Source organism: Cetorhinus maximus, chromosome 2, assembly GCF_964194155.1.
Source record: "Cetorhinus maximus chromosome 2, sCetMax3.hap1.1, whole genome shotgun sequence".
Lineage (NCBI taxonomy): Eukaryota > Metazoa > Chordata > Chondrichthyes > Lamniformes > Cetorhinidae > Cetorhinus > Cetorhinus maximus.
In genome coordinates, this window is record NC_135880.1 from 91,442,763 (window position 1) to 91,469,614 (window position 26,852).

Below are 26,852 nucleotides of genomic sequence, written 5' to 3' on the forward strand. Positions count from 1 at the left end.
CATTTCTTAACCAGGAGCCAATGTACTCCTTCCAAAGTGTATCACCTCACACTTTACAGTGTTAACTTCCATCTGCCACTTATCTGCCCATTTGACCATCCCATCTATATCTTCCTGTAGCCCAAGACACTCAACCTCACTGTTAACCACCCGGCCAATCTTTGTGTCATCCGTAAACTTACTAATCCTACCTCTCACATATTCATCTATGTCGTTTATATAAATGACAAATAATAGGGGGCCCAGCACAGGTCCCTGTGGTACGCCACTGGACACTGGCTTCCAGTCACTAAAGCAGCCTTCTGTCATCACCCTCTGTCGCCTACAACTAAGCCAATTTTCAATCCACCTTATCAAATTACCCTGTATCCCATATGCATTTGCCTTCTTTATAAGTCTCCCATGTGGGACCTCATTCATTGAGGCGATGGCATACGAGTATGAAACTGAGTCCTTTGCTGAGCACTGAACGTTCAGCATCAGAGAGGGGAAGGTTAGGGGATATGATGAATACACGGCAAGGGCTGGGATTAGAAGATGGGATGGGGTCAGAGGGACGAGCAGGGGTGGAGGGTCCTGGATGGGCGTTGGTGTCGATGAGTTGTTGGAGCTTGCGTTCCTTAGCACCTGAAAGAAAGAGACAAAGTTTCTTATTAAGGCGTCGGATGAGCCGAAGAATAAAATGAAACTGGGGGCCAGGACAGCCTTGAGTTTAATCTGCTTTGCAGTTTTTAACTGTGCTTTAATGGTTGGGATTCCCAGGCCTTGAGAAATCCAGCAGTTGAAGCAAGGTGAGGACAGCATTGGGAAGCTTCCTCCTGACCCCCATGTTCCCCACCACCCTCCTCACAGTAAAGCACCGTGATTGAGACAGGCCTCAGTTCTAGGTTCAGATCCCCCCTCACCCGAGGATCTGACACCCTGCCTGGGGCGAGGAAACGGACCGCCCCTCTCCAGGATCAGGGTTTGGACCTCCCTCCCTGGAGGATCAGGAATCGGACACTTGGGAATGGAGAGGTCATGAATTAGACCCGTCTGGGAATCATCCCCACTTTGGTATGTACCCCTTGCCCAGCTCCCCTCATCCACTGCTAGGGTAGACATTGGACATATCTGGCCCTGCTGCCTGTTCTCCAATGTTTCCCACGTGACTGGAAGCCAAGCCTATCAACTGGGCTGTCTTCTTGTGGGAGCGGGGCTTGTAAGTGATATATGGCACATGTTGCGGAGTTAAAACTTCACAGCATGCAGGGAAACCCAGATTTCTAGCTTTGTCATTGCTACCAGCCTCATGGTGGTTCAAAGAGTTAAATGTCCCCCCACCTCTGAGTCAAGTTTAGCAAGTATAATGTGCAAGATTTGAAAAGTATGGGGACTGAAGAGCTCTAAATAAATCTGATTAGAAGATTCATGTCAGATGACATTGTTTGGTATCGGTTACTTACTGCTTAGCATTTAGCTACCACATGACAACTAGCTATCACACCCGCCGAGTGAAAAAGTAAGACAATTAGGATTTAATAATTAATGGGAAAAAATTGATCATTTTCTCCAGTTTAACATTGACAAAATAGAAGCAATCATGTTTGGTTCCTTAGACATTGATCCCATTTCTCCTTCCTGATTGCTTCTCAGGCTGAACCTGTTGGTGCACAAACTTGATGTCCTCAGTTCGACCATGAGCAGAGCTTAAAACTGCACTTTTGGTCTCTCATCAAGACAGCAGAACTTTGAACTTTATTTTCAAAACATCAGCGGCCTTCATCCTCTTTGCATATTCATCGTCACTGAAGTGCCCATCCATGTCTTCATCATTCCAGGACTTGATTTCCCTCACTGGCTTTCCAAATTCTGCCCTACTTAATCTTCATCTCATCTGGAACACTGATGCGCATTTTGTCCTGCACTAAATCCAGCTCACTTATCCTTGGATTTCCTCTCCCAATTATATTGTCTTAAAATCCCTGTCTCTAATTGCAAATCCTACAACAGTCTAGCTCCAACCTACATTTGCATTTCTCTTCATCCCTGTGTTCCATTATGCATCCTCTGCTCTTCTGACTCTTCACCAATGCCTCCAGGCACCATCCTCTGCACATTGAAACTCTTCTTCCTAAACCTCCCCAGCTCAAAGCCTCCTCAAAACCTACCTCGCAACGATATATTCTGTCATCTCGCTATGTCCGCTCCCATTTTCTAATTTGTGTCTCCTGGTCTCCTGTAAAATTCCTTGGAATATTCATCATATGAAAGGTTCTATATCAGTGTAAGTTATTGCTCCACCTCTAGCTTTACGAATTAATGGAGATTAAGTAATAGTTTGGGGTTACCATGATGTCTTTGGATTTCTGCAATCTATATTTGAATCCAGCTCAGATTGGTGAGATAAAAATCTATGTTTGTCCAATGAGGAAAGAGCTTGGTCACTTGGAAGCTGATTTCTAGTGGGTACAACCCTACAATACAAGCTGGTCACAATTCAAGACAAATTGACATTGAAATGCCAATCTTAACCAGAAAAATCATAAAATATGAGTGATACGGAAAATCAAAAAGTTCGCATGGGTAAAGCAGAGGTGATTTCCTATGATTGGGTCAAAGTATTATTGGGACAAAGTAAAGTCAGCTTTATTCTGCAATCACTTGCATTAAAGTGTAACTGGACTTGTTGAATGCTGATACCTGGAACAAAAAATATCGAAATGGAAAGTTTAGGTAAGAAAAGAATATCTGGTTTATTGTGCCATGTGGCATGTCACTGAGTTGAGATAGCACTGGTGGGGCAATATGCATTTTCAATTCAATATATGGTTGGAGCTATACAGATGCAGGATTCAAATATGATTTACACTGCATTGCTTCAAATCAATTTGCATCAAAGCCTGTAAAAGTAGCCTCAAGATGTGCAAGGTCTTCCTCAAAATTGAAATTTGAATAAGACTTTCATATACTCACAGACGTCTACAGCACAGAAGAAGGCCATTCGGCCCATCGTGTCCATGCTGGTAAACAAAGATCTGACTACACCAATCCCATTTTCCATTGCTTGGCCATAGCCCTGGAGGCTAGGGCAATGCAAGTGAATGTCTAAATACTTCTTAAATGTTACGAAAGTTTCTGACTCAACTATCCTTTCAGCCAGTGAGTTCCAGACTCCCTCCACCCTCTGGGTGAAAAAATTTCTCCTCAACTCTCCTCTTAGCCTTCTACCTCTTTCCTTAAAGCTATGGCCCCTGGCTATTGACCTCTTTACTTCCTATCCACCCTATCTATGCCCCTCATAATCTTATACACCTCCATCAGGTTCCCTCTCAATCTTTGTGGCGCCAAGGAAAACAACCACAGCCTACCCAATCTTTCCTCATAGCGCAGACCCTCCAGCCCAGGCAGTATCCTGGTAAATCTCCTCTGCACCCTCTCCAGTGCAATCACATCCTTCCTATAATGTGGTGACCAGAACTGCACGCAGTACTCCAGTTGTGGCCTAACCAGCGTTTTATGCAGTTCCAGCATAACCTCCCTGCTCTTGTATTCTATGCCTCTGCTAATAAAGGCAAGCATCCCATATGCCTTCTTAACCACCTTATCTACCTGCCCTGCTACCTTCAGGGATCTATGGATATGCACACCAAGGCCCCTCTGATCTTCAGTACTTTCCAGGGTCCTACCAGTCATAGTGCAATCCCTTGCTTTGTTAGCTCTCCCCAAGTGCATTACCTCACACTTTTACGGGTTGAATTCCATTTGCCACTGCTCTGTCCACCTGACCAGTCCATTGATATTCTCCTGCAGTTTACGGCTATCCTCCTCACCATTTACCAACCTACCAACATTCGTATCATCCGCGAACTTCTTGACCATACCCCCTACATTTAAGTCCAAATCATTTATGTACACCACAAACAGCAAGGGCCCCAGCACTGAGCAATAAGCTTATTGTCACTTCTTCCAGTATCCATTGTAATCTAAAGAGATAAATATAAAATAAAACATTAATTTTTAACTGAATTTTAAAAATACACAATCAATTAAATAGGACAGAAAAAAAACAAGTTAACAAAAACCTCAAAGCGATGCAATATTTCCCTCATGATTATGCTATTCTAGAATGATGCATTTAAAGCTGATATGGAAAAAAGTAACACTTGAAAATAGAGAAGTTATAATTTATTCACAGGTTCAGAAGACAGTGCCATGTAATCAAAATATCTCTGGCAATGTTAGTCAACTGCAGTTTATGAGTACTGAGTGGAATTTTTGTTTCAATTACGTTGAACCAATTGACAGAGCTGGCAAGAAATTAATTGTTTCCCAAGGTGCACTCAATTGAATGTTGCTGGGGCATTAGATTACCGAGTCACTCCTCTGATGCATAGATCTGGTTGTTGAACTTGATCCAGTGCATTAACTTAGAAATTCAACCACAGTAAGAAGAAAAGGACAGATGTGCAATTCAGTATTTGGGTATGAATCAGAAAATAAATAACATTTGGGCCTGAAGCCAGTTTATGTTAGTTTGGACACTTTGGTTCATAGGCTAAAGCCCCAGAGCAACTTTGCTAGCACAATGAACTTAACCTCATAGGATGGGGCAGGGAGCCAGGATCTCAGGGGTTGTTTCTGTAGGTGTTGTGGAACTCACTCAAATCCAGCAGACAGGCAAATGGGAGCTGATAACGTGATGTACTACAAGGAAGATTAGAAACTAAATTCTTTGCACAGTGGGTGGTTAGAATGTGGAATTGTCTGGCACAAACTATTGTGGAAACAATATTCACAAATTAAGCTGCTTGAGAAGGGAAATAATATTAAATGAAGTGGGGAATGAGTAAATCAGAATTGACATTAGACCTGGTGACTCATATAGAGTAGAATACTGGTGTGGATTTGATGGATGGAATGGCATGTATTACACTACACTATTACCCTCTATGATTCTATTATTTCATAATATTGAAATATACTTTTACATCATATTTAATTTAAATACATACAGCTACAGAAGTAAAACCACAAAACAACATTTGTGGCGCATAAATTATCCTGCAAAGACATAAAGGTCAAATGGGAAACTATTACCTTTCAAGAATCAATACTATTAAGACTCAGCGTGTGAAAAGTTAAACAAAAAAAATCAGTAATATGTTCCTGTACTTGTATAAAATCGTATTATTTTAAAAGCTATATATAGACATAATATTTGAAAAATATTGTAATGGCTGATTGGCAAATATCATAGCAAACTGTATCTGTTTTTATTTTGGAGAGAAAATTAAGCTGTGTTGATAAGAATGTTACAAATTCTGATTTATTGTTTTATTTTTGTATTACAAAGCAGGTCAACGAAAGGGATTTGTGTCTAATTAAACCGTGAGCCTAAGCCTTTCCCTTACATCGTTATTGTCTGTTTATAATCTGATAGAAAATAAAGATTTACTACGTATGATAACGTGCCTCCTCAGCATGCTCATGGTGTACATCATAGATTGCTATTCATTGGCTAGCCAAATATTAAACTTTCATTTTATCATTTTTAAAGGGTGAAACCTCTTGAAAGGATTTTGTTGTAGCAAGCAAGATATATAAACGAATCAGTGCAAACGGGAATGATTCATTAATAGAACACTGCAGTGGCCCAGCGTTAAAACATGTTTTGGATGTGGCTTTCCAGACGCCAGTGAGGTTATTGTGAGAGCTTTGCTGTTCCCCATCCCCCACTCAGTCGCCTTTGTCGAAACACTCAGTGGAAGGATGAGGAAATGATCGCTGCTTAATGCATTGCCACGGGCTCAAAATAAAACACGCTCAACATGTCCAAACAGAAACATTGTTATCAACCACACACACACAACGAAAAGAAGCTATTGCGAAACAGCGACTACGACCTCTGCAGAATGTGTTTAGTACAATGTGAGTGAAGCATGAAGGTTGCACTTCAGCTAAACTGGCGTTCGGCTGCAAACATCCAGGGTGATCGCTGCGAATACGACATCATATTTTAACATCCTGCCCCTATATATATATATATAGAGAGAGAGAGAGAATGAGGACATTGATTGTCGGGCATTCGGATTGAGCAGCTTCTTATTGCATGTTCTGTACTCGAGCAAACGTTTGCTCTGCAAATATTGTCTCTGATATGTTATCTAACAAATCGAGTGGGGGAGGGCGCACTAAGGGCAAGGGCAAATAGCAAAGAGGAATAAATACACAGGCAGTCGTCAGAGAAACACCATTCGCCATATGCTTCACTTGCCACACATGCATGCACACACCGATTGCACACGGCAGAGAAGCGTACAACACACAGACTGCACAAAACCAGGCACACACAGAACACATGGCTCAGCTGATCAAACTGGGAGTTGCCGAGGCGTACAAACCAGGATAATTCCAGATTTGATTCCCGGCTGGGTGGAATTCAGCCAGACTGGCCTTTATGCTGTTGAAGAAAAAATGCTTAGGCGTGGTATCGAAAGGCGATACATGGATGTGCCCAATGGCAGAAATAAATGGGAAAAATATATTAAAAATGAGAAACCGACTCGCATACATCAACAAACGCATTCACAACAGACACACATGTAGAGACGCGCACAAACACCACATAGAAAAGCAAACGCATCCAAGTCACATTGTCAAGACAAACGCACATAAACAATGCAAGTCTCCCACCAGAGAAAAACAGCAGACACCATATACTACAGTCAAACCATACACCACAGAAACATATGCACCAAGACAATATACACATAGTAATCCAATGCATATATACAACACGCACAGATATAAACGCTGCAAGTACAAGAATAAACACCACACACAGCTCATAAATATCACTCAGAGATAACAGACAATCATTCTCTGGACATACGAATACACAAGGGACACGTGCAGGAACCTCACCAATGTAAACAGGCATACTCGCCGTGCATACTTTGAACATAAATACTTGCGCACAAGAAGAAATGAGATATTGCAAAGAGACAGGGGAAAACTTTATTTTAAGAAGTGCTACAAATTGTTTCTAACATTTTTTTTCTCAGCACTGCAGAATATCCATCTCATTTGGCCTGTGGTAATGAAACAAGACAAAAACAGAATTACCTGGAAAAACTCAGCAGGTCTGGCAGCATCGGTGGAGAAGAAAAGAGTCGACGTTTCGGGTCCACATGACCCTTCAACAGATGGGTCTTCTCCACCGATGCTGCCAGACCTGCTGAGTTTTTCCAGGTAATTCTGTTTTTGTTTTGGATTTCCAGCATCCGCAGTAGTTTTTTGTTTTTATTTATGTAATGAAACAAGAGTCCGTGTACCTTAAAAATGGCAATGTTTTCAATCTGTTTTTAATTCAATGTCTCTCCGCTCTTCAATGGTTGGCTAAAAGGACACGGATCAAGGATACACTCCACCCCGCCCCGTAGTTCCCTTGTAATTGTTGCCTTCTCCCAACTATTGAACAATTAAAATACATTGGAAGAGTAAAAATTCTTACATATTTAATTTAGGAGCAACACATGCATATAGAGGGAAATGATTCCTTTACAGAGCAAAGTGAATGTTTCCAGTTGTCATGCATTTAAAAATGTTCTGGATAACGACATCTTTTTCGAAATGTGTTTAGTTATTTACATGGAATAGTGATCCCCTTTCCGATTTGAATGCTCAATGTAAAATTGTGTGAGGTATCGTTTTGGTTGAGGTGTTAAACAAAAGGACTGTTAATCTAAATATTGTCTGTAATCAGTATTTCCTGGATGAGCAGGAAAGTAATTTGTGGGTGAAGGATAGGTTACTTTAACTGTAAATAGGCGCGATATAAATTATCTGGATGGTGGATGCACTTTATTGTAAATCCAAATCCCATGACCTAAGCGTTCTGGATGAGGGCTGAAGAAAATCTAAATGTGTGCTTTCCGTAGTAAAATGTTCTGGATGAAGTAGAAAGTCAATGGAACCATTTGTTTTAGGCACTGGGTGCTGCGAGCTAAACACTTGGAGCTGGGTGCTTGGTTCAGGCTGTGACGAGACAAGGGTGAAAGTAGCTGAATTTGCTGGCTATGCTAGCTAAACGCTCCACTGCTGGGAGTTGAATGCTCCAGTGCTGGCTCTGCTGGAAGCTCCTTTGACACACAGGAACTGACTTGACTCTTGTGCTGGAAGCTTAGCTCCCCTCGCTCTCTCTCTCTCTCACACACACACAGATGGGAAAACGCGCAGCCAATGGTTGGGCTGAGTTTCATAAAAGCTGCGCTCTGAGTGGCTGTAGGGCGAATGGCTGTGAAACAAAGGAGAGGAGCCCGGTCTGGAGCAGAGAGAGAGAGACAGAGAAATGTGCACCCAGCAAAAAAACACACACAGTGAAGACAAGCCAATACAACCAGCAAAACACATCGACACTGAGAACAAGCTAATGCACCCAGCAAAACACACCGATACATAGGCAGAGAGGTAAAGGACAGGTAGTCACGCTAGCACAAGGTCTGATTTAAAACAAAGCAAAAAAAAATGCATTTCATATCACAAGAAGACCAGGGCAAAACCGAGCCAGTACTGATCGTAAGTATATTGTGCAATAATCTGAGTGTAAAGTTTTATCAATCACACCAGAGATCGTATCTTTTGGCAAGAGAAGTGAGCGCTTTACAAAGTTCCTTTTTTTTAACTTTACTGCCCGTCCCGAGTTTTGGATAAAATCGGGCTATTATTGAATATGATATAGTTTTGATTCATCTTTCTGATTTGAAAATTGTATCCGGTGCCGTTTCCTTATTTATTTTACTTCCACGATTTTTTAAAAGAGGAAACAAATTTGGCGATTAGTCCCTCGTGACACTTAGAGTGCTAACTTAAGCTTGTAAATAGCTGTAAGTTTTCGCTGAAGTTGACTTTAATAAGCATTTACAACTGTCGATCACGAATGCTTCCCCTCCCCTGCTTTTATTGCTGATATGAAAAGAACAAGCAGCGTGTTCTAAAGATTTGCGTTTAATCTCACCCAGGCGATAGCAGCTCCCTAAGAGATTTCCCTACATTAAAATTGCAGATTTCAAGTTCTCCCCTATCTTTTTTTCCTCACTAAGGAAAGATCGGTTTTCTGATACGCTTGTCACCGATTTTTGTTCTCACGTCAAGCTACAGGGAATCTTGGATTCACGTGATTGAAGCTCGAAATGTAACAAAATAGCTGCTTTTAGGTGGTTGGTTGTTGCAACCTCCCCCTTCAAATCCATCAACAATTCATTACAGCTTTTAGCTCTAAACGCCAGCTAATTAAACTGTGTAGCTCCTAATCCGAGTACAAGATGACAGAAAATGGTAAGCAGACAATCGTCAACGTTTGCAACAAACCGGTCCTGGTTGTGTAAGATTCCACCCCCCCCCTTCCTCCAACCTCCTCCCACATACCCCCCCCCCCCCCCTCCCCCGCTACCCCACCTTTTCCCCCTGTCCTTGTCTTGTATTTGAAACTGTCGATTATGAAATTACCACATGATTGACTGGCGTCGTTTCCTCGCTTAATTTGTATGTTTGACACTGTTTTGAGAGACGATGGTGCCACGTCCGGACAAAATGTGTAATCCAGTCCAGGTTTCTGCTGTTATTTTCCCTTTTACTAATTTATCCCAGGGTTAGCACATTTCTGTCTTCTTTCAAACGGACGCTTGCAGATTTTCTTTCTGTGTTTTTTAACCCCCCCCCCACCTCTCCTTCTGGCATAATCATTTACTGATCACGATGTTTCCAAAAGTGTGCGGTTAAGGCGAAGAATGTGAAGTTTAAAAACTTTAAATGATTTTTATTTTTGGACCCGTGTAACAGTTTTTTTTAAAAAAAATCAATATATGTTCCCATGCATTTTTTGTTGTTGCTCGGGACGCGAGTGTGGACTTTAAATTATTTTTCGTTTGCTGGGAAAAGGGAAAGAATCCGGTCTGTGTGCCAGGAGAAAGAGGAGGAGGAGGAGGAGGGGATAGAAGTGAAACATTGACTTGAGGTTTAGAATGTTTCTTCCATTCTGTATTACATTGATATTAGCACAAGTTGTGCAGGATGCATGATGTGTGGGGAAATGTTGCAGGTTTTAAATTTTTTGGTGTGGGGTTGTGATGCGGGGAAGAGATGTTTGAATGATTTCAAGGTAAGAGTTGCAGCTACCCATGATGCATGCTTTTCAGACTTTGAATGGTTACACTGATCTTTGTCAAACAAACCTCATCTGCGGTCACTGAGGCCACCTTGGTGCAGAGCTCATGGAGCGCGAACGAGTGCTGGCTGATCCGTTTCCAGCAATGTGTTTTTTAAACGCGTCTCTTTTGTACTACGATAACTTTTTCAGATGTTAGTGTTTCGCAAAAAAAAGAAAAAAAAAAGTCAAGTCCGAGTTTTTTTTATTTTTCATTTCTGTTTTGTGGCTGTTGTTATCGCCTCTCATTCGGTGTGAAATTACAAAGGTCATCAATGAAAAGGGCGACTGGAAAGACCTATTTTTAAAACCATGTAATCGGATTGCATTTTAATATTGGGAAGTTCACACCAGATCTACATGCAAAAGAAAAGGGGGGACGAAAGAAGAAACATGTTGGTCTTACCCAACAACCGATTTATTAGTTTTATCTTTTTGCAGGAAGTAATTTATTCGTGTGTGTGGATCGTGTGATTCGAAAATAAGGGCAATATCTCTCTATCTCTTTCTATATAAAATAAACATATGAGAGGGTTGAAACACGTGGCGGAGAAGCGAATGTCCTCCCAGATCCAAAGCAGTGAAGTTCATCCAATTTTTATCCAAGCGGTCCCATCTTCAGGATGTCAGTGAACAGTTCTATTGCTACTAGTAAAGGTGTTGATTCAAACGCGGTTGATACTTACGACAGTGGCGATGACTGGGAAATTGGAGTGGGGAATCTGATCATCGATTTAGACGCGGATTTGGAGAAAGACAGGCAGAAATTGGAAATGAATAACTCGAGTGCCAGCAGTAGTACCAGCATTGCAGCCAGTAGCAGCAGCAGCAGCAACAACAGCAAAGACTGCGGGGCCAATGTAGCAGCAGCTTCAGCCCTCACTGATAGCCTCAAATTTACCTCCTCTTCCGTCCAGCCTCCCCCGGGCAATTCCCACAAGGAGACTGGCAAATCCAAAGTGAAAAGAAGCAAAACTTCCAAGGATGCTAATAAATCTCTCTCCTCTGCCTCACTGTATGGGATTCCTGAAATTAGCAGTGCTGGCAAGAGGCAGGAAGTTCAAGGGCGCCCTGGAGAGGTTTCTGGCATGAATTCAGCCCTGGGTCAAACAGTTAGCAGCAGCAACAGCAGCAGCAGCAGTGGTTGCAATAATAATAACATTATTAATAACCCCACCATTGGCAATTGCACTAAAAACAAGGAGGAGAAAGCGGGCAAGGGCTCGGGCAGAGGAGGCTCGAAACGGGATAAGGAGGCTGGCAGGTCCCGCAAGGATGGCAATAAGCAGGAGGTGGGGGTGCACCCTGGCCAGCCCCCGATGTCGGTGCCCGTGACAGCCGCTGCTCATCTCTTTAATTTCGGTCCCAAAGGCGGCAGCAGCGCCTTACAGTGCTGCGGGGAGCCCACAGCCCGCATCCAGGACATTAAAAACACTCTGGAGTCAGGAATATTAAGCAACCCTATTGTGCTGAAAAAAGATGATGAAGAGCATGACGAGGAGAGTGCCCGACCCATCAAGAAATTGAAAACTGAAAAGGTAACTCACGATTTTGTTTTTTAAAAATTGTTGTTGGTTCCTTTGTTTTTTTAAAATATTTATTTCATGCAGACTTATGACGTGAATGGTGCACTGAGCTGAGCAATGTAACAGGAATGATGATGCCTTGCTTAAAGTGACTTTTACACATCAGAGGCAATATTTTTGTTGCTTTAGTTTGAGCATCCGTCAGTTGTAATCTGGTTGAGGGTAATGAAAGAATTTGTGGTTGTATTTCTTAACTGCTGACAACTGTCACTAACAACCCAAAATTATAGTCATTCATTTGTGCAATAATAGATGTGATCTGGCTTTTTAGAGGGTTTGAAGCAGTGAGAAAAGGCAACATTTTCACTTAGTTTTGTTAAGTAACAGGCTGGTGTTATGGTCATACACACAAACAATGGAACAAACCCCACAGCTGGAGAGAAATTAGGTTATTGTAATCACTACTGTTTGCCTGAAGGGTGGGGGGAGGTGCTTTGTAATCAAATACAACACTAAACGCCTTCATAAAAGCTGCACTGGCCTTGCCTTCTTGGAGTGCAGAGATGGTCGATATGGTGCCTGGCATTTTATTAACATCAGTATGGGCACGATGATCTCTGTTTTGTAGATCCAATGTGAAAAGGAAGTTTGCCCTTGCCTTCCATTGTTAGTGTGCAACCGAGCTTTTGGTATGTTGGTAATTATCCAAAGACTATGGAGTTTCTCAGGAGGCTCTGATCCATTGTTTGTTGGATAATTATGGGGAATTGTGCCATTTTACAAAGCTTGCCAACTACTGTGGGTGATAGTTTCACAAGCTATGCCCTTACCATCCCGAAAAAAGTCCTGCAAGTATCTTATTTCAAGTGAGAATGTTCAGATCAGTGCTCAGTGTATAAAATGGCTTTGTGTTGAAATGTACAGTGAAATTTTTGTGATGTACGTGATTTTAAGTGAAGAAAACTTAAATAAAATTAGTCCTTTCAGAGTAATTACATCCTTTTAATAATAGTTTGTCGGGCACCTTATAATTCACTTTTCAACCTTTCCCTTCCCATTCAACTCAATAAATTGATTCCCTGCAATGGAATTGGTCAGTTGAGTCAGAGAGGATTTTGTTCCAGTGCATAATAAAGTGAATTCCCAGCTTGTTGAGGTGGTGACCTTTGCATTTCTGCTGATACTACTGTTGGAAACTTTAGACAGCAGCAAGATTGGTTGGCTTGGAAAACGCTATTTTATTTGATTAATTTTATTGCTGGAGAAACAGTTTCAAGGAGACATTGAGATGTTAATAAAGATTTAAGCAGTAAGGTGCAGAGGCTAATGTTCCATAGTCTATTAGTCATGAGAAGGGTAACTAAACAGATTTGGAATGAAGAGGAGATCGGCAAACTGTTTGACATGCTTGACAACTCCCCAATCAAATCATTTTACTTTGGTCTCCAGCAGACTGCAAATTGGGAACCGTTTTAATCTGCTTTAAATATCAAGATAACTTGCTCTAATCTGTTCTTTACAATGGCTGTGGTTAAAGTTTCAAGACCATTTGATTGAATTTGCTGGCTGTGCAGAATGCAGAAAGCATTGCTCACTGCACCCCCGAGCTTTTTTAATCTTTCAGCCAAATGTTCAGATTCAACAGTTTTGTTTAGCAGGCAATCTGTACATTTTCAAATCCTAGAGGCAGGTGTCATGGCAACAGAGATTAGAGTGGTGTGGTTTCACTACTCCTATTTCTTCCTTATTTATACCTCAAATAGTCTCCTGGGGAAAATGTTTTAGTGTGTCTATTCCTCAAAACAATCAAGACTGTGTGTACAAAACCAGTGCTTGCTGATATTCAGTCAGTGAGTCATACAGAAAAATGTCCAGTATCGTACTGCTGCTTGCTTGTCTTGATTCTTCCAAGATATAATTGACAAGCACATTCTATTCATTCTAGCACAGCCCGTTTTCCTTTTGACTGCTCCAGAGATCATTCAGATTTAAACCTGCAGCATTCACAGCATATGGCTTGAAGGAAATGACTTGGTATTGATATGGAACCCATGGTCTTAATATATACACTTGTGTATTATACTTGTTATTTATTTGAAAGGTGAAGGCACGTTTTGTTAAATCATGTTGTAACAAGCTGTGAAGTATTTATACAGTCGTCTGGTTTAAATGAGGTTGAAGACAAATATGTCCAACTATACTTGTTTGAGTAGCAGGTTGCCAAAGGTACGAGGTAAATCCTTAGGAGTTGTAGTCATTGTTTAATCTCTGCAGTGTGTTTGCAAGTCTGTTCTTGGCCTGTTTATTCTATTTGTTTGCTGCAGTTAGTCATGTAAAACATGATAAATTGGAGCCTATTAAAACTAATTATTTTTGTGACTCTGTTTCTGCCTGCCTTTTATGCAGAAAACCACAAGTATGTTGTAAAATCTGCCACTCCCTACAAGTATTGCTCAAGTAAAAAGCAGCCTATAATTTGAGTTGTTTGAGCTATTTCTATATAGCCCATTTTGTGGTTTAGCTGTTGCTAACATGTCTGACTTAAGAAGACTTGGCAAGACCAGTAACCACTCCTAGGAGTTTGCAAAATCCTTCCAATATAGGATTACCTAATAAAGGCTTGTCAGCACCCAGTCCTTCACCAACTTCATGTATGCAGTCCATGGAATAGAATTATGCATTTGATTGGCTCGAGGTAGGGCATTAATGACGTTTGCAATCATCAGCTGGATTAATTGATTTAATTGATAAAGTACAGTACTGGAATATAGAGCATAACTGGCCAAAGCCAGTTCAGTTTTATACACCATGCTGTAGATTTCTAAGTAGCACAGAGAGTTGACTGTAGAAAGCGTATGCAAGTGCAGGCTTGAGAGTCCTCTTAAGCCCTGTTAATATCTCAGGGAGGAATTTGTCACCTTTTGAAAGTGATGCAGTGATACATTTCACAGCTGAGAATTGTGTTCACAAATGACTTGACGTACCATTAATGCTAGCAACTATTTTTCTGTCACACAAGACCAATAAGTAGAAAGGAGTAATACTGAAAATAAGTTGCAGCCAGAAACACATTTTCTGCTGGGTCTTTTGTGCTTGTTTTTGTTCCTGCTGATTAATTGAATGGAAACATACATATACCTTCCTGTTCTTTGTATCCTGCTATTACATGTCTGTTACATTCTGTAGCAAAGAACTGTAAGTGGCAAGCAGTCATTAATGAAGAAAACAAAGGACAGATTTGTTTGAATGTGAGCGGTTTAAAAAGCTGACTCAAAACTCTGCAAGAAGAGATTTGGCTGGTGAATGGTACCACAACCTAGCACGAGTCTCTGTAGAACAAAAAACTCTTCAGTCTACTTAACGCTTTGTAACTTTGAATAGTGTGACCAGAGCTCTTTCAGAGAGGGTGAATGAACTGGTGGCCTTTGACTGCTGAGAACTTTCTGGACGAACTTGTAGTGACCTCCCAAGGTCTGTGAGACCAGAGTTGCTATTGAATTTTTTTCCTGCTAATGAGCTGGATTTCTAATTTCCTTTGTAAAATGGTATGTTTGTAAAGGCCACTAAAATTCTTTTTAAAAATCACATTAATGGACATAACTTTAAAAGGAGACCAGACTAGAACATGTTATTATCAAAATTTATTGCAGTTTCATTTTGTGAGTTTAATATTTGTGCCTTAACATTTATTTCCCTACATTACAGCAGTGTCTACACTTCAAATGTACTTAATTGGCTGTGAAATGTTTTGGATCTCCTGAGATCATGAAAGACCCTATACAAATGCAAACTCTTTCATCAACCAATATTAGAGCGACAAATTTTTAGTAACAAATTTAAGAGGACTGTTAGGAGAAAGCAAATCACATGAGTCTCCTTGGAGAGGAATTATGTGTGTGTTCTTTAACTACTGTAGACTTTCTGAAGTATTACAACACAGCCATTGAAATACTATGAATATGGAATCTGAAATGTGCATCTGGTCTTGAAAAAGGGGTTCCTTGTATAAAGTTGAAACAAGGAAAGGGAGGATTAATCTGAAAGCTAGCCAGCACTTAGCAGATTGCTTTGATGTGTGTGTTCTGAACGGGCCTCCTCAATGATTTCTAGGTACCAAAGACACATGACCGCAATTAAATTTGCAGAAGTCATTGAGCTTCATGCAAAGGGTTGTTGAACGGGATGTTGCATAACACAAACCTATTTTTACCAAGGTAAACCTTTATTTGTATAAGCAAGATCTGAAGTGCTGTTCAGTCATAGCAAAAAATTTTTGTAGAATTGTTAAAATATAGGAACAAGAGTAGACCTTTGAGCCCCTGCAGCCTGTTCACCATTCAATTACATCATGCCAGATTTGTAACGCAAATTCACAGCTCCATTTCCATGTATACACCTTTGTTCCACATCCCTGATACCCTTACCTACAAAGCTCCATTGATCTTTGTCACGAGAATCTAGCTTAATCAAAAACTAATGAAATTAAACTAATAAAAAAACAACTAAATGGCAGATACTGGAAATCTTAAACAAAAACAGAAACAATGCTGGAAAAACATAACATCTGTGGATAGAACAGACCAACTAATATTTCATGTTTGGACCCTTCATAAAAGGCTGACTGGTTTGTTTTCTCCACCAATGCTGACTGACTTGCTGACTGTTTCCTGCACTTTTTAATTCCAGTTTAAAATTAAATTCTGTTGACTGTTCTTGTTTAATGCTTTATGTGGTTACCTAAATCATCTACAATAATCAACATTCATTAGGGGAGACATGCTTCTGGTTGGTGTGTGCGCAAATAGCACTTCAATGCAATGTCTCCATGTCCCCTTCCCCCAAAGAAATTAGTTTTTTGGCCGCAGACTCTGAGCAATGGATAACAATCACTGTTCTTTGTTCGAGGTCTTTTTATTGAGGCTAATGACTGGTCTTGTGCCGCTCCAAGATAAATGACATTATCTCTGAGTGGGCTGACAGGAAACAGACATGTTAATAGTGAAGCTGCAGGGAGGATCTTCCCTGTTCCTTGCAAAAGAAAAGGCAGGACCTCTAGTTGTGATCATTAGCGCATAATGCATTCCTGCTTTTCCCATGTGGGTCAAGGTAATTAGAAGCATAATGGTGTGTTTTCATATGGATGTCAAACCACAGCAATGACATTCTTAATTTCAATTTATCGTAGATCATTTTAGGAAAGATTTTCCTGTGGTAGGCTGCATCACTTTGAAAAAGAGATTGCAGGTCAGTTTGTCATCCACACCCTTGTGTGTTTTTCAAAAAGCAAAAATAATTCTGTCGAGCTGACACCCAGTGTCAGTACAATGACTACATTGTATGCCTGTTAGAAATATTTGATCTGGGAAGATTGGGAGTTTCCTGTGTTTTTTTAAAAAAAAGATTTCTGTAATGATTTTTCAGAGTAACTAACATTTGTAGACATATTTGTATAAACAATGGGAAATGATTAGAGTTTCACATTTGTTTTTTTCATATTGTGTATGTTTTCACTCTCAGTGGAATCTGTTACTTGTCAGCAGCTGAAGATTACCCTGATTGTAGAGTTTTCGTTGAACACAGGATCCAAAATGAAGTAGCATGGAAGTGAGATAGGAAATCCATCTGTGTAATCAAATCTTGCAGCCAGCTAAGCATAAAGCTTGTCCTTGAGCTTAGATAAACCCTGTCAAACACGAGCTCTCCAATCCCTATAGAAAGCCAAAGGCTGAGAGTATCTGTATGTACAGAGCTTGCCTCCATAAGTAAAATAAAAGCTGTCAAGTTTTCAAGTACAAGGATAGTAATCTATTAAAATGTCAAACCCAACTTTTACTATCACTTAAGTTAACGTTATATATGATTTATGGTATTTCAGTTTGTCAAATGGACAAGTTCTGTGTTTCCCAAAAACACGATAGAATTGCTCGAGGTCTTTAGAAATGTATGCTGTGGTAGGTTGCACATTTTCTTTCTGTCCCTTTCTTCCACACTGAGACTTTTTTGTGTGGGGAATGAAAACACTAGAATGAAGCACTGTGCATGTGTGCTTTTGACCAGCTGAAACTCACAAATCCTATTTTTAAAGGAAACTCAATTTAAGCATTGTGAAAAATGTGCCCAAAAAACGTATTCAGCAGGTTAAATAGATGCTTGAACCAGCATTTTAATTCAGCAGCTTGGAACATTAACTGGGGCGAGATCTTCAAATTGGATAACCTTTGTTAGTGAAGAACAGAAGATCAGGCCAAGCGATAATTTGCCACTAAAGGGTATTAAAGGAGAAGGACAGCAGTAATACCAAAGGCTGCTTTGTGTCTGTGATGGTTTTTAGTACAGTGTGTCTGTTGCTTTTTTCCCTTTAATCCAAACTAAATGGTCTTGGCAAGTTGAACAAAGCCTTTGCATTTGAATGAAAGGTTGTAAAACTATTCAGACATTAATGCATGGATTAAATGTGGATTGGCTGACAATAGGGCTGTTTGTATCATTTTTTGAGAGCTGAAAGCAAATTCGTGAGGGGAGGGGTGATGCATTTCTCTGGGGTCACATGTCAGGATTGCTGTTCCATTAGCAGGTTTAGCAGGGGATGTGAATTGTATCTGTTCTAGGTTTTCACTAAATTGTTCAATTTTTCTGGCACTGGACAATTTTTAAATGCTGATTTAGAAATGGAATCTTAATTTCACCACGTAAAAAGTATAATAAAAGTAATAAAATATATTTTGAAATGAATTTAGTTACTGGAAAACAGGATGTAGAATATGCTCTGGATAGGTATTTTGCCATTGTTATACTGTTGTATGCAAAGTAAAATGAGCTCTGCTGCCTTTTAACTTTTTTTAAGCTGCTTTGTTCAGTATGGAACAGAATGTTTATTGGCCCCCTGGTAACTGGGTAGATTGGGACTGTATTACCCGTCTTCCTGCCATTTCGAGTCTGTTTAATCCGTTCTATGTAAGTATGTTGAACTTTGTTACACATAGAAGTATGGTTAAGAGCTCAGCATTTGTTTGTGTTAGTTTCCAAAAGATACTCCATGTAAAAGAACAGCTCTATTCAATTTCTCATATTTCTAGTTCATAGTTTATTCTTTATTAATAAACTAGAGATAATTAAGCCCTTTTAAGTGAAACAATTTTTTGATATTGGGATAAGCTGATTTTGAACAAGAACAGTATCCTGGCAGTGAATAAGAGGCCTGCAACATCCTTGACTGCGCAAAGAGGTGTTTCCTCAAAGAGAACAAGTTTATCTTGTAAACATCGTGATAACTGTATTTTTTTCTCATCTGCGTCCTCTAATTGAAGCAGATGGCTTTGTACTGGTTTAGCTTTATCAATGGGGTGTATTTATTTTTTCAACTTTCTCCTGAAGTTTGCACATTTAGCACTGAATATTGACTAAGTGGATTTGCATTGACAGGTGAAGCATTTCATCAAATCCTTATTCAGGCTTCTACAGTCAGTACAAAGACAGAGAAGTAATACACCACAGATGCAGTAGTTAAGTCTCTGCACGCTACGTTGCATATTTAATTGTTATAATCATTGTGCGTTAATGCCCAGATACAAACCCAAACTGGACAGGACATTCCATTTAAACCTACAACCTTCCAGTTGTATTTCCCAGTAGTACATCAGAACCCAAACTCTGCTGGAATTTGTTTTCTCATTCTTTCATTATGTTTCTAAAGAGTTCATCCTACTCTTTGTGCACATTCTGCATCCTGCTGTTTGGCTAGTTGTCTGAATTTACATTTGCTGTCGAAATCCTAAACCAACCTTTCCCATGATGCTGTAGCAGATGCCAGACACTGGAGTATAAAGCAAGCAGCTGTTTCCATTACACCATCGCTATATTATCCTACACAATCTGTTTCCTCTGTCAGAACTCTGCTTGCATTCTCTGCTGGCTCTTTCGGTTTTTGTATCTTGGGGAATGCCTGTGTACTTTTAATCCTGACGGCAACTCTTATTAGATTAATCGCCTTCATACATTCATTTTAAATAAACAAATCCGGCCTCCTCTCCTGACGTGGAAAGTATACTCCTTCTTTGTCCTGCAGTCATTGGTTTTGGACAATCTTGCCTTTGTAAGGCAATGTCAGATGTGCTTAGAAAGACCCATCCCTCTCTTCCATTTTTATCCTTACAGCCATGATCTTTCGCTACCCAATCTCCTGTTTTAAAATAATATATTACTAATGCACAAAGGGACCTGTTCTAGTTCCCAGTGAATAAAGTAATGGCACACCATTGTCGCACAAGATTAGTTGCAAAGACAGTGAAAGCCAGTAGAGTATTTTAATTTTAGCATGGAAGCCCTTTATCGAGGAAATTAATTGTTTAGGATAATTCTGGTGTATTCAGAAGGCCTGTACTCAGTTTTGTTTTGAATAAAAGCACAGTTCTGTATAGTGAATGCGGTAAATGCAGTAACAGAAATAATTGGTATCTTGTAGATCAGACTATTATGAAACAATGGCCCAAAGATGCTTGATTGACTGGGAAACTGGGATAGCTATTCGAGTATTTATGCTGTTGGACAAACTTTTTTGAAATTAGTGTTTTTGTTTGCCACTTAAAAATCAGCAAGATGAGTATCCATGTAGCATTTCCACCTATGTAGCAGCGTGCTAAATTTCTTAGACTAAAATGCTTTTTGCGACTCCGTAAAATTTCTGCTCCATTCCTAGTTTTATAGAAATTAAACTTTAAAGAACAGGATCCTAAACATTGAATAAAATCTTGTCAAAAATTAATTGTGCAGTTGGCGTGCAGCACAAAATGTTGACTCTGGAAGTTTGTGTATAGATGAACGTTGCAATTATACAGTTTCTGTCATAAAATGTTAGTTGTATTTAAAAGCCAGTGGAGACCTATTTTGGTAAAATTAAAGCTAGCAGTGTTCCAAAGATGAAATTGTGTTTTTAAAATTGGAGGTTGGGTAGTGAAAGATCACTTGGTTTCATTAGGAGATAAATGGACGACATATTTCAATTTACTAAAAATACCCAAAGCAAAAGAAACTGAGTTATTATTATTCTGTAATGGGAGAAGTCATGTGTGATTAGTGTAACATTTTTAATTCCAATCCCAGGGTACTTAAATTGCCTCTGGCTCTTCAAAGCTGTCAGTTTTTGCTTCCCAGTGCCATCTCCTTTACTGTCATTAGTTTTGCTGTTTACAGCTCCTGCAGAATGTATTCATAAAATATGAGTAGTGCAAACATTCAAGGGTCCAGGGCAGCAGAATGCACAATGTACCTCGGGGGCGTTGCCTCGGATCAAGAAATATTTTGTGCAGGATTACCACAATACTGCAGTTTATTTTTCTTTTTGGGCTTAGTGTTACGATCGGTCCCCGGGCGAGGTCCCCCCCATTTTGTTATAATCCCGGATGAGATACCCCAAACTGTTATCTTCCCAAACAGAACTCCAATTTTGTTATGCTCCTGGGTAAGGGGAAATTAGCTGGCTCCCCTCTTTATTCAGCCCGCTTGGTTGGTCGCAACAAGGTTAATTTAAAAGGGATCCCATCCCTCGTGGGTACCCTTTCTCAGTCCAAATGTATTTATGGGGAGAATTATCTCCCTGTCGGGCGGGCTGGTCAGGAGTGGGCGCGGGTGGGCACGGAGCCGATCGCCGCCCATGATCGGCTCCGCGCCGCCATTTTACATGGGCGGGTCAATTAAGGCCTGCCCATTGTGAAGCACAGCCGGTAGCGCTCAGCACTACCTTAGTAGGCGGGGGGAAGAGGGAGAGTCGGAGTGAAAGAGAGTAGAAATCTCCCCGAGGCATGGAGCTGCCTCCGGGAGATTTAGAAGATATTGAGAATTTTTAATAAAGAAAGTTAAAAATTATTTACACATGTCCCCTCATAGGACAGTGTCACCTGAATTGAGCAAAATCTATTTATTTATTTATTAAAACCTTCAGGAAACCTCATCCCGCCCATGGATGAGGTTTCCTGAAAAATGCAAAGGCCGCTTGGGCTCTTCGTTGATAATGATTTCAGTTGGTTTTTAAATGGCCTTAAAAGGCCTTTGACAGTTTGGTGGGCGCGCAGCCAACTCCGGTGCATGCCCGCCGAATGAAAGATCTGAATGATGCATGGTGATGTCAGGACGCACACCTGACATCACTGCATGTCATTTAACGTGTCGGCATGCCAGGCCCGCCCCCGCACACCGATGTGAAAATTCTCCCCTATGTTTTAGAAGGAGCCAATCTAACCAGGCTTTCTTTAGTCAAAGAAAGAGTAAGTTTATTAGTTACTAAAACCCCAAGAAAACTCAACACACATACACACAGATCAGAAATGAGAAGTTGAGTCCAAAAATGAAAGTTAAAGAAGATATACAAATCAGTGTTTAGCTTGTCCAAGAGGCGTAGATGGCAAAATGTTGTGGCCATTAAGTTGGGTGATTCCGGTAGAGCTGACTTTGGCAGTTTAGCAGTTGGTTTGGAGACACTTGGTTCTGCAGGTTAGCTGAAGAAGCTGTCCTATTTCCTTTTTTGATTGTGGCTTTGCTGTCTTGCCCCCCCCCCCCCCTCAGCAACAGAGAGTAGAGAGCCTTTGCCTACAAATTGCAAACGGGTGCCTAGTCGATCTTCTTCTGCTGTGACTCTCACTAGCACTACAGAATTAGAACGCATTGGTCAGGTCTGCAGCCACCTTTTTAACCCCTTTCCTTCTATATTCCTGGAAGGGAAGAAACAAACATGTCTTTCTCCCAGAGTCTGTTTTGTTCCAACTTCGATCATTTCCACATTCTGAGATGTAACTCAACAGGAGATAGTTTCTGCTGAGTTGTGGTAATCTGTCTCCATTGTTTCCGCAACCACAGGAGATTAAAGTTCAGTCTTTTGCATTTAATTTCTTCCTTTCAAGTGTCTCTGTGAAGTAGGCCTTGACACCTTTTTAGGTGCGACATCCATGTTCTCTCTGGACAAGTCAGTCAAGTATAATCCACATAGGAATTTTCCAGAATGTGGTTACTTTAAATTCTCAGCCATCTTTTGTTCAGTGTCTTTGCTTGTATGTCTTTTTTAAAAAAAACATGTTTTCCTTAAATTCAATATTCCCACAAATAATTTGGGACTGTAATCCACTGCCGTGACACTTAGTATAATGCTTGCAGCAAGAAGACATTGACCACATTAATGCATTGTGCTGTTTAATAGTTAAGGGAGGGAATTCCTGAGCATGGAATCAAAGTGGTTGAAGGCATGGTTCCCAATAGTGGAGTGAATGGAGGTAGGTAGTGGTAGGGGTTGCGTGGGGAGAATGTAAATGAACAGAGTTTTTGATGGAAGCTGTGCTGATATGGAGGATACCGATGTGTTGGGGGTTGGTGGGGTCAAGGCAGTGGTGGGGTTCAAACGCAAGGATGCTAATTTTTAATTTGAGGCACTAGAGCTGATGTAGAACAGCAAGATCAGGGATTTTTGGGCGAGTAGGATTTAGATACAAGCAGCAAAGTTTTGGCTTAGTTTAAGTTTGTGGAGGGTGGAGGATCAGAGACCAACCAAAAGAATATTGGAATAAATGAGTCCAGTGGCTACAAAGATATAGATGCAGGTTTCAGTGGCAGATGGGCTGAGGTTGGGACAGTGGCGGAACGTGATCTGCAGGTGGAATGAAGCATTCTTGGTGACGGAGAGGTTAAGGATTGGAAGCTCGGCTTAAATTCAGATAGGATGCCAAGTTGATCCTATGTCTGCAGAGGGTGTCATCAAAGGTCAGCATGTGAGGAGAGGGTGGGGTATTTAGGGATAGATTTGATATAATCTCCGGGTTTTGGCAGTCCAAGATAAACTTATAATTTTGAAGCCCAAAATAATTAAGACCAGCCATTTACCAAAATATTTTGCTACAAGTATTACCCTGATATTTTACATGCATGCATATATTTGAAGCCTAAATTTTCATTTTACATATGCAGCAATGTCAGGTTGTTACTTAGCCAACAGATATTAAAAAGCAAACTTGTAAAACCTGCTGTAGCTAATGTACGTTACACCTGCATATTTGTTAACTGACAGGCTAGAACATTGTGCTGATAATCATATAGATATTTAGAAAAGTGGGTGCCTCAGAATTTTATTCCTTTTGTCTATCTCTCCCTTGAGTTGATATTTCTTAGAGAAATGGGAGTCTTGGTCAAAAAGGTGGTTTGAGGGCAAAGGGTTAAGTAATCAACACAATTGCGGTCATTATCCTGTCAGCTTGATTCTGATGATGCTTTTCTTATCACATTGTAGTCAAATGAAGCTGAAATGTGCTTTATTGCCTTTTTAACCACACTAAATTATAATAGAGCCTATGAGCTTGCAGTTGGCCGATGGCCAACAGAAGGAAAATCTATGAATGGTTTAATTGTAGAGCAAATCATTTGTTTATAAAGAGAAGGTCCAATTTGTTAGCCAAATGTTCAAAATGGGGTTGAGAAGGAGAAAGAATTTGACGTGGTTGAGCTGGAAACGCAATGGCAGTTTCTTATTCCTGTTAAGCTGCCTCTAGAGTCTGTGCCTCTTCTCCCCGCACCCCAGTCAAAACAGGAGGCAAAATGCATTTTTAACGAGTAAAGGCAGATCGCTGCTGAGCACAGTAAGTGCTTTCAGGAGAACAAAGGGCGGGGGATGGGCAATGGCAGAGTACCTTCGTAGGCTGACAGAAACTTGACAAGCTATTGGGCACCAGTTGTTGGCAGAGTAGGTTTACATCCACTGTGGACAGAGTGGGGGAGGGGGCCTAGAAAAACATTCCAATAAATCAAAGTAAATCCTTGAGTTGTGATTTGAACTTTTTGGGAGGGAAAAAATTATATGCTGTAAATCTGCCATTGTTTCGGCACCCTAATTAATTAGTGACCCGTGTTAATGGGTAGCTAGAATCTGAAGCGATTTAATTTGCCGTGCTTGACATTTTGTGAATAGCTGTTGGACCAGGCTGTGATGTATGACATGTGATCATTTTGTTTCGTCAGGTGGACATTTCCTAATATTGGCGATGATATGTGAGGTCATTAAAAATGAACTGTAAATTCTGAAATGGTATAAATGTGCATCAAAATCTTAAATGTACAGGCACATTGAATACTTGAGTTTTACATCAATGTAATTCCTTTTTATTTACTGATTCAGCGGGGTGGTGGAATCCAAAGACATTTCAGAAGCTGAAATGTAGTAATGCATTTCCTGCTAGGGATTGCTAACATCATTCCTTGCTGTAAGCTTCCTCCTGTTTTATTAGTGCCTCTGAAGCTTTGCATTTTGTAATTGGTTGCACTAAGCATACACAGCCATAAATCAGTGGCTTAATTACCATATGCAAGCATTAATTTGTATTGTGAATCACTGCTGAGCATTTTGCAATACTCAAACTACTGCTACATTGCTCTCTCTTTGATGGTTTTACGGTTAATTGGAATGAAATGTTTTTTTCCAGAGGTAAAGCCTCATCAATATTACACTGTACTATTGTTGATGTTGCAAATCAATGTGGTGTCTATCTAAGCTGTATTATACAATTTGAATGCTACATGTGTGAACAATACTCCTTTTGACATGACCTTCAATATTGTGTGGAATTTTATTTGTTGTTCTGTTTTATGTTTGCACCAAAACTGTTGTCAATTCAGCAGAATGACACTAAATTAAACTGTGCAGATGACACTTGATTGTTAGATCTGTTTCTACCATTAGATAGAAAAGATGAGGTGAATATACAATGAAGCTTTGCACTTTGCATTGAGAAACCCAATCTTATCCATCTTCTTGCCGACTCTAGTATTCATTAAAAGACCTGGGCCGAGAAAGTCCCGGGCCAGAGAGGGCAGAAGACCTGATTTTCACTTGGGAGGGACCCAGGGGTGGAATCCAACAATGATGAGATGCTGCCCCATTTGATGCGGCCTGTTGAATTTTAGTGAAGGGAATATGGGCAGATTTCCCAACCACATGTTAAGGATGTAGGTTGGGAAGTTCTTAAGCTTGGTATGCCACAGCTGAGAGCTGATGTGTGTCCCTTTGAGGTCTTTAAATTGGCCCCTATCCTTTGCTAAAATAAGGTGATTGATCCCAGTGGTGATCGATTGTCTTATTCTGAAGAGACAAAGACCCCACTGAGAACAAGAATGTTTCTTCTTTTTAGAAGTTTGATTTTATTTGGCCCAGAAGGGTCTGGGAGGCATTTCATGCGGTGCAGCTTTTGGCAGAAGTATTGGGGCAAGACAAGTCATTTTAGTTCTGAAAATTACCCCATCCTTGGGAGGTGGATGGAGCCTCCAGTTTTGAGTTTGGCAGAACTGGGGTTTTGCATCACCAGAATTTTACCTATGGTGTTACCCTCAAGAATTGTGAGGCCATGTCTCTGTAAAATAAACTCGTCCACCCTAAGTTTTAGATGGCTGATGATTTGTACATTTTGTGTCCTTGCTGGTGATACCCATCATTTACTCAAGCAGTTCAGATGACCCTATGTTTTGTGATTTTATTTTAGCTTTGTTGGTAATGATCTATATTTAACTACAAATTCGTAGGTTGGATCTTTTAAAAAAACTGAACTGTTGCTTTGCAGATCCTGTTTTTTGTATCTGCAAACCTTCATCTCAGACATTTCCAGAGTGAGCTAAATTACTGTTGTGATAACACCTATTAAACACACTAACTGAATGCTGTGCATTTTTACATCTGCAAAAATGCATGGCTCTTTAACTTGTTTTTTTAATAAACTTATATTCTCCTCCCACACCCCCACCACAAATACCTATTGAGTGGAGTTACACAGGATGGGGCTGAACCTAACAATTATATGAAAAGTCACTTCTATTTTGTGTTTTTGCTGAATGCAGTTCTTCACTGCTGCCTCAAGTAAAAGAACTAGGAAGTTATTATAAGATCAGGAAGAGTGGGTTTAATAGTTTTTCCACACTTTGAAGCTGAAACAGGATGGCAGCATTTTCTGTATCTAAATTCCTGTTGTAGGAGTATGATTCAATTCTAAACAACACTAATCCTCCTGGACCTCCCCACCCCCATCCCGTCAAATACCGTATTGACTCAGCACAACCATTAAGAACAGTATTAAGCACTATTAGTCACAAAATGGGCCGTGTGATACGTTGCAAGACCTGTT

General features: G+C 40.4%; 1 protein-coding gene across 2 annotated transcripts in view; it reads left to right on the plus strand.

Moving 5' to 3' along the window:
* The first annotated feature begins 8,321 nt into the window (after nucleotides 1-8,321).
* znf608 (zinc finger protein 608) overlaps nucleotides 8,322-26,852 on the plus strand; it is a 104,962-nt gene continuing 86,431 nt past the window's right edge. For both annotated transcript variants that reach the window (XM_078566892.1, XM_078566901.1), the window contains exons 1-2: nucleotides 8,322-8,559; nucleotides 10,628-11,724. In XM_078566892.1, coding sequence (XP_078423018.1) covers nucleotides 10,810-11,724 — 915 coding nt within the window. In that variant the 5' untranslated portion in view covers nucleotides 8,322-8,559; nucleotides 10,628-10,809. The remainder of the gene's footprint in view (nucleotides 8,560-10,627; nucleotides 11,725-26,852) is intronic.